Source organism: Teleopsis dalmanni, chromosome 1 (assembly GCF_002237135.1).
Source record: "Teleopsis dalmanni isolate 2A chromosome 1, ASM223713v2, whole genome shotgun sequence".
NCBI lineage: Eukaryota > Metazoa > Arthropoda > Insecta > Diptera > Diopsidae > Teleopsis > Teleopsis dalmanni.
Genome location: NC_051846.1, coordinates 195,294,387 through 195,303,467, shown reverse-complemented (window position 1 = coordinate 195,303,467; position 9,081 = coordinate 195,294,387). Strand labels below are relative to the sequence as shown.

At 29.1% G+C, this 9,081-nt stretch overlaps 1 protein-coding gene across 1 annotated transcript; it reads right to left on the bottom strand.

Annotated features, from left to right (window-relative positions):
* Positions 1–1,104: 1,104 nt before the first annotated feature.
* LOC119671061 (ATP-binding cassette sub-family A member 3-like) lies at positions 1,105–7,766 on the bottom strand. Its single transcript, XM_038081558.1, has 13 exons — positions 7,193–7,766; positions 6,951–7,094; positions 5,608–6,882; positions 5,037–5,364; positions 4,445–4,976; positions 4,026–4,372; positions 3,834–3,959; positions 3,543–3,764; positions 3,337–3,487; positions 3,094–3,270; positions 2,386–3,030; positions 1,359–1,463; positions 1,105–1,294 (listed from the first exon to the last, which is right to left on the bottom strand). The coding sequence occupies exons 1-13, from the start codon at positions 7,742–7,744 to the stop codon at positions 1,105–1,107; spliced, it is 4,794 nt and encodes a 1,597-aa protein (XP_037937486.1). The 5' UTR covers positions 7,745–7,766.
* Positions 7,767–9,081: the final 1,315 nt, after the last annotated feature.

The following is a 9,081-nucleotide window of genomic DNA, read 5'->3' as shown; positions in this document are numbered from 1 at the left end:
TAACATTTTTAATTTATTAATATTTAAATATTTCATAGATTTCGACAGCTAGTCAAATTTTCAAAAATATTTTTTTAAATATTTTTAACACATTTTTTTCTTAAAGGATAAAGATTAATTTCTGAATAGTAATACAAATATTCTTCATATATTGTGATTGGTATAGTGGCAATCATACCTTAGGTATGGTACTATTTCTCAATATATTCCAAAAAGCCTTTTTGTTATGCTAATAACTTTTCCTTTCTCTAGTATTCTATTAAGTTTCAGGAAAAGAAAAATAGATATTGTGAAGCACTAACGAAGAAAGCGGATTTTTTTCATAAACGACATAATTTTTTTTAGTTTTCTCTTTTTAAATGAATGACTGATCATTTAATTTAAATGAGCAATAACGCTATAATGATAATTGTAATTATCATTAACTGTTTTATTTTCAAAATATAAGATTCATACTATAGGGTACGTGCCCCAAAAAGCACATAACATAACTTTTCTGTTATAATCTTTTGATATCAAATGGTTACAAAAACAACTCAAATAAACTTTTAAGTTGATTATTTTCTTTTCAATTCACAGAACTTGAAAAACATGAAACTTTAAATATTAAATTTTAATTTTATTAGTTTAAAATACAGAAAAAGAAAAACCCATATACGTAGAATATATCATTGTGTTAAATGTACTTAAATAGAAAATCAAATTTGAATAGAATATCTTTTGCTTGCGATTTTTATTAAATATTCATTAGAAGAAAAAATACAAACATGACATTAAGATTAAAAATCCTCAAATAATTTTCGTCTAAATATGGCAAATGTCCTCTTCGTTCAATATAATAAAATTAAATTACAATAAAATGTTCTCATGTATTTATTCGAAAGCCTTGTCTCTCTCTATAAAAAACTTTAATTCTTTATCCGTACAACTTTTCATTAGAGTTTTGTTCTCTTCAGCAATAATAATTCCTGTCGAATTAAGTAAACTCTCTGAAATTGCTTACTTTTGCATAATAAAAAGTTGCTACCATTATTAATTATTATAAAAATTTATAATTTAAATTAAAATTATCTAAAATAAAAAAAAGGAATATATTTTTTAAAATTAATTTGCTCTCTTATCCTCCTTTTGATATTTTGCAAACTCTAAAAAGATTTCTTCAAGTGTCGTTTGACTTATAGAATAATCCTCAATATTTAGTTCCGCACAATTACGCTCCATAAGACCGAATATTTGAGACCAACGCATACCCGTTAAAGGTATGTAAAATGTTAGTATACCTTGATATTCCTCCCTTTAAATTAAAAATATTTTATCAATTATAAATATTTTAAAGATTTTAGGTAAGTTTTACTTACTGTAAAACCGAATTTGAAAATTGTTGCTCAACAAAATTTTTAACATTCTGAATATTTTGTTGGAATATTTGTGCTAGTTCCTCTCCTTCGTTGTAACTGTATCTACTGTAATTTTTAAGAATAATAAATGAGATTTAATTAATAATCAGATCATGTGATTTCGTTTTATAATCTATATATAAATTAGTCTATAAATATATTTCTCTATAATATTTCTCTATATACAACAAAAATCAAAGTCTTTTTATACATCTTATATTTTAATACAACCTTTCCGAATTTGTAGGTTCCTCTTTAGTAAAATTAATTATTAAAAAAATTTATAGTGACATTTAAAACGTTTTATCTACTTATAACTACAATCCTTTTTAAATAAGCGGATATTTAATATTGATTACTAAATATGTCGAAATCAACTCAGCAATATAAGAAAGTAAATAAATGTTATTTTGTATTAAACTACGTCTATCTTTTCCAGAACTACATTATGCAATTAGCTTAATAAGCTAATACCAAAACAATGTCATGTAGACTACACACTTATCGACTCCCCAAGTTTATTACAATTTAATGCTTGAAAAAAGCACAGTAACAACAAAGTTTATTAGTCAGTCTGATTCTAATAGCAAAGAAAAGACAATGACAAAAATTAACAAAAATTTCAATAAAATAACTAAAATTTTTGTCTTTATCTTTTCTTTGCTATTCAAATCCGTCTAACTTTTAGTTTCTTTTCGTTATAAAGACGCGTCACTCTAGGCAGGAAAAAATTAACATTCAAATTTTATCTTTTAAAAAGGCTGTATTGAAAAGTTGTTTCTTGAAACTTGTGTCAAAAAATCGGGCAAAGTCAGCCACAAAAACTTTAAAACTTTGGAACGATGCACTTTGTTTTATTTTGCACTTCTACACTATTCAGTTATCTAGATATTAACTGTATATATTATCTACTATACCATGACACTAACTAAAAAATATATATATTTCTATCAATTTGTATACTATCTGTACTAAAATATATACTTACTTATTTGATATTGTGCTTCGTTGTACTTTAACTTTTAAAACAATTCCTTTAGAAAATTTATTCTTTAAATGTTGAGTAGACCCTATGCACTTAAATTCGCCATTTACCATTACCGCTAAACGTGTGCATAAAGCTTCACATTCTTCCATACTATGAGATGTTAAAACAATTGATTTACCAGAGTCACGAATACGACAAATCATATTCCATAATTGTCGCCTAGCTGCTGGGTCCATACCAGAGGTTGGTTCATCAAGAAAAACGACAGCTGGACCGCCAAGTACCGCAATCGCTGTACTAAGTTTACGTTTATTACCGCCACTATATGCTTTTGTTTCTTTATCTAAATGTTTTCTGAATCCAAATGAATCAGCTAATTCCTCAGATAGCATTTCAATTTTTTCTTTTTGTATACCACGTAATAAACAAAATATTTTTAAGGTTTCTCGACCAGTTAGATCATCAATTAAAGCATCAAATTGTGGACAATAACCAATTTCTTTATACACTTTGTTTCGTTCTGTCTCCAGATTCATTCCCCTAACATATGCTACGCCACTTGTTATTCGTTCATCACCAGTCATCATTTTGAACGTTGTTGTTTTACCAGCTCCATTCACACCCAATAATCCAAAACATTCTGAACTATTTTAAAGTAATTATACTTTTTATAATACAACTAAAAAAATAAAGTACGATTTCACTTACTGTTTGACACAAAGAGATATTTGATTAACGGCTAAGAATTTATTGTAATATTTTGTGACCCGATCTAATACAAGATTTTGTTTTAACAGTTCCGTTGATGACATGGATATCACACGTTGTTGTTCAATTAGCACATCTTCATCTAAATAACCATCCTCTGTTGTTGGAGGTGTTTTACTAAAAAAAACATACCATATATAATATTACTATATACATAAATAAAAACTGAAGAACACTTCTTACACATTTTTATTACGCAGTTTATATATAATTTCATTAATATAACCGAAATCTTGTATAACAACTATAAGGAAAAATATAACTCCAACTACCAACATATAAATTATTTCTGGTAAGATTCCAGGGTCGTTCCAACTGAAATATGGTTCGATATCTAAATAAAAATTTTGCTATTAACTTATGTACGAGATATGGCAGTCAATACATACTGCAACATTGTGGTAATTCTCTACAAAATGACTCTACATTTTCCCCCGAATTTTGACCTTCACATGCATCACGTGTTGCTCCATTCGAATATAGTTTATTCAAACTGGAAGCTAAGGAAAATTGTGGGAAAATTCTAAACACCCATTGCAATGCATCGGCAGTATCTTTTGTGTCGAAAAAGTCAAACGATATAACAGTTATGACAATAAAGAGCGCCATACCTAATTTAAAATAATTTTTATTTTAACACAAGTAATATAAAAAATAATTCCAAAATTAAATTATATTACCACAAAATATATTTATAATGGAAATGCGTCCAAAACCTGTAGCAGGTTCTGCGAAGTAAGTTGATATCCAATACGTAAACGGTAATACAGAAAAACCAAATATAAGTAATACCAAAAAGTAACGTCCTTTAAAAATAAATTATATCATACATGTCATAAATTTTATAATATATAAAATCATTATACAAATACCTAGCTCAGCAAAAGTGGCAAGACCATCCTCCTGGAAACAAGCTAATGTTATGATGATTAAAATCGCTGTTAAAATAAACGTCAACATATCCCATAGTATTTGTGTAAGCCAAAAGGTCCAAACTTTAACTCCACTTACAAATTGTAAAAGCTTGGAACGTGATTCCCGTTCCTTGATCAGAAACAGTATATAGAATGCGCTTACAAAACACATACAGAAACATAAATTTGTTGCCATTTGCATACCCAAATTTTGACCAATATTTAACTGGTTTAACAATGTTTGAGTTGTGTAGGGTAATGGCTTATTTGTTACGGTAATAGCAGCATTTGGATCAATTGTGGCTCTGAAAATGTTGATATTGATTACATTATAATATTATATATATGTTTTTACATATACACATTCGAATACTTACTTGGCCAATGCATTATGCACAAAATTAAGACTTAAAGGAGCTGTATGTAAAGGTTGATTATTTAACCAAGCTGTAATTTTTCCCTGATCAACAGTAGCTGCTGCTAAGTAACGTGAATTAATACGTGCTATTATACTTTTCGACAGATCTAATATATATTCTCCAAAAGACTTGCTTTCAGTCGTTTCAAACTTATAGGATTTACCAAAAGATTTAGCAATTTGAGCGTATTCTTCTGCTAACTTAGCTTCAATGGAATTCTCTGCAAGATTACTTTTAGTTTCTAGTACCGTCACTGCATCGGGATACTGCGTTAAATGCATAGTCATTGCTGGGAGTTCACCAAAACCCATTTCATTTGAAAAAATTATAGTGATGATTATAAAAACAATTGGCATCAAATTTTGTATAAGAAAGAGTAGCTTATTCCGTATAGTGTATAAAATTTTCTTCAAAAACATTGCTTGCCATTGATTCTTTAATAAACCAGTACCAATCAATAAATCACCGTTATTTGAAAGTATGTGTTCAACTATAAACAGTTATCGAAATGAAATTTATTTATTATTAAATAGATAAAATTTGTACTTACATTGCGTAGGTTTTCTATCTAAATTGCCATAATCGAAATTCATTATATCAGTGTGTTGCTTTGCCTCACCATCTGAACTATTCTCTGCACCCACCTTCATAAATACTTCTTCCATTGAGCTAATACCAACTCCATAACCACTTAATTGGAGTTCATCTGACCTGAGTTCTAAAGCACCGAACATCTGTTCAAATTTATCGGAATGAGAGTCAGGTAATAAATATGATAATTCTGCACCTATATCCGACTCTGGTTGTAAATTTGGTATAAATTCATTCAGTAAAGAAGTAACTTTACTGGCATCACAATTATCTCGCTTCACGCAAATCTGAAAATTATATAAAACAAGGTATAAGAAATAAAATTAAAAATAAAACCAAATGTATTGCTACTAACAATAATTTTTTGAAGGGAATAAACTGAATATTGACTTCTTTTTATATATTCCAAGCTATATATAAAAATATAATGTATCTAATATGCTTTTCTATAAACAATTTAACTACGTGTGCATTAAGATTTCGTAAAATAAAACATTACTATAATATTTTCTATATACTTAAATACTCACCAAATGATAACCAGAACCATATTTTTTCTTTAAGAAAAACGAAGTGCCGTGACATTTTAATTCACCATCACACATAATTGCTATACGATCACCCAAAACATCAGCTTCATCCATAAAATGAGTTGTGAGCAAAAGAGTTCGACCAACTTTTTCAGCTTGTAATAGATCCCACAATTGTCGTCTAGCAGCTGGATCCATACCAGAACTGGGTTCATCACAAAGTACAACTTTAGTGTCTCCACATAGAGCACAACATACTGATAATTTACGTTTCATACCACCAGATAATTTAGATGATGCAACATTCGCTTTATCTTCTAATTCGATCATTTTTAAATACTTAGCTACTTCTCTTTGTATGGCTGCTCCTCTTAATCCTTTCAATCGACTAAAGAACACAATATGATTAGCTACACTGAGATCATCAAATAGTACATTATGTTGTGGACAGATTCCTAATGACATGCGTGCACCCTGTGTATTTGTGCGAACATCGCTGCCGTTAATAGTAGCTGTACCAGCAGTCGGAGGAAACATGCCGATTAACATAGATATGGTGGTGGTCTTTCCTGCTCCATTGTGCCCTAATAACACAGTTATTTCATTTTCGAACATCTTAACGTTCAAACCTTTGACAACCGTTTTTTCACCAAATTGTTTTTTGAGATTCTTAACATGTATACCCACATGTTTATCTTTTGGTTCGGCTTCAAAAGCATCTGGATTTTGTCGTTCTATTCCAATGTCATTATCACTAAAATCTACATTATCAACACCACACCAAAACGTTTTTGTGAATGGAAAATTCCATTTTTGTGGTACACCGAAATCACCGGGAAATATTTGTTCCACATATAAGCAAATTAGCATGTACAGAATAGATGCTCCTAACATAACCAAAATTACAGCCCCAAGTGATAGGCTGTCATCTGCAGTAGCTGCATCAAACATATTACTCCATTGTAAACCCTCTCCACTTCCTTCGTGACTTAAAATAACTTTGAAACCGAAACCCATACCTGAATTTGAAAGCAAGCTCCAAAGTAATTTTTCTGCTAAACTAAGATCATCGTAAGAATACAATAATAAACTAAATGGTAAGTAAGTTATAAATGATCCAAGTCCAGCGACGGCTGCAGCAGTGCTTGCTTTCGAGAAGAAAGTAGACAACATGAAGCAAAAACAAATTGTGGTAATGGAATATATCCACATAAAGAAGATCATTGCTGTCCAACTAGAGTATGTAAGAACTGCTACATCATTGGACCATCTTATCTGTTAAGAACCATCAGTTAATTATTATTTTATTTACATTCATTTAAATATATTATATTTAAATATACCTTAAACAAAACTACTACCAATATTGAAGTTATGGCCAAAATAAGGAAAGCTTTAACAAACCACGACACCCAATGTAACCAATTACTCAAGCCCATAACTTTCATAACTTCTTTCAGCTGTTTCTCCTTTTCCATTGTTACATTCTGAGAAAAAGGAAAGCATATTACATTAAAATATACATAAACATCAAATATTGATTTTTATTTTGGAATTGAAATAACAAATTAAAACAACTTCTCACCTTAGTTGTATTGATGGCAGAATATATAAAGCATAACAATACTATTGTTGGTATAAGTGTAGTTATACCCTGTAAAAGTGGATCGTATATATAATCTGGATACGGAAAACGTTGCATTATGATTTCGGGTAAAGATTCTGCTCCACTAGCTAATTTTATGTAAGCTAAAGATAAGGCATTTTGCAGTGGTAAGAATCCTTCACGTATGTACCCAACTGGTACGCCACCATCAGCATCGTCAACACCTCTTGGCCCACTTAAATCAATCGGCATAAACAGACTATTCGTTAGCCATGTAAAATCAATACTTAAACTAATTGTGCGTAATTCGCTTGGGAAACGTATTGCAAAAGATATTTGCTTAGGGTATTCCGTTATTTGAGAAAGTGAGTCCTCAAATTGTATGCCCGCAAAATAATTTGCTTTAGTTAGGTAATTTTCCAATGCAGCGGCATTCTGATGTCCTTTATAAGTAGATATATTTAAAGTTTCTGTAGTGAGTTGTATAATTTTTTCCAATATAGGGTTCTCTGGTGAGTAATGTAATTCCATTAAAGGCCGCAATGTATCAACAACTTCTTCGCTGTTAATAATAAAATTAAAAACAAGAGCGTATAGTAAATATTTTTTTCAAATTATTTGATATAATATAAAATGACAATTATTCACTAAACATTATTTTAATTCAAGTATTATATTAAATTATTTATTTACTTAATTGAAGACGCTGATGTAATGACAAGGTTAAGTGTTGTACTAAAGTATGTATAGATTAAAGCTGTTCACAACCTAAAACTTTTCTACAACTAATGACAACCGCAAAGAAAATGAAGTTCTATCATGTTATCATGTTAATCATGTTAATATAATTATATATATATTATCAAAATATGTGCAGCCGCTATAAAAATATCGAAACAGAAGTCTGTTGACTTTGCACTATTGTGAAATGTTATGTTATGAATTGATATCTATTTTCTGTTAAATATTTATATTAACCATAACTGTTCTCAAAATAACCAAGGCAATTTAACAAATCATTACATTGTAACATTATATCTACTAATGATTATAAACACTATTGATAGTGAAAGATAATGAATGAAAGGCATTACTAGCAATTATTAAACATTATTAATATCTGCTCTGTAAATTTAAATTATTAAAAATATACTTATTAAAAGATATGTATTCTGGATGAAATAAAAAAAGTAGCTTAAACTAAAAGTCAACTCTGCTCAGCCTTGATCTGAGACAAGAGGAGGTCACTAAGTCGAGAACTACTCTCCACTTCTGATATTAGGAGAAGTACTCTAAGGCTTACATTCTGTCTTTCATTCGGAAAGCGGAATGTTTTCTGTTCGGTTAGGATCTAATGCAGCACAGAAGATCAACGATGGTTGCTGTGCTCCGTTTCGTTTGGAGCTGATACCCCGTTTACTCCTATTCCTAAAACACAACTTACTTAGTTTAAAATGAAACTAAATTTTAGAAAATATAATCAAAATTTAGTAAGATGTGTCATGCAATAAGACATTGTTATATATTATATGTTTAGTTTGGGTTTAGATAATGCAACGCAAATTATATTTATTATATTAACACTTATCAATTAAAATCAGTGAAACTTATTCATAAAATGTCTACAAGAATATGAATCAGTCTTTTATCTTATAAAAGAACATTCTATGAATCATCAATCTGATAAAAATAAATACAATTGTAATGTATTATGGTAAAACAATAATAATATTACAATAACAATCATAACATAACAATTTTCATGTTCTTTACTTGTTAATTATTTTATTTAAAATCTATACAGAATAAATCAATCAATTATATTTTATATTTATATATTATGTGAAGGTACACTGTTAAAATATACT

Bases quoted from the DNA above. Each gene is read 5' to 3' on its own strand.
- LOC119671061 (XM_038081558.1), bottom strand. From the start codon at position 7,744: ATGGAATTACATTACTCACCAGAGAACCCTATATTGGAAAAAATTATA. The intron at 6,883-6,950 runs GTATATTTAAAT...GGTTCTTAACAG, and splicing joins TGGTAGTAGTTTTGTTTAAG to ATAAGATGGTCCAATGATGT. The intron at 3,488-3,542 runs GTATGTATTGAC...ATTTTTATTTAG, and splicing joins AGAATTACCACAATGTTGCA to ATATCGAACCATATTTCAGT.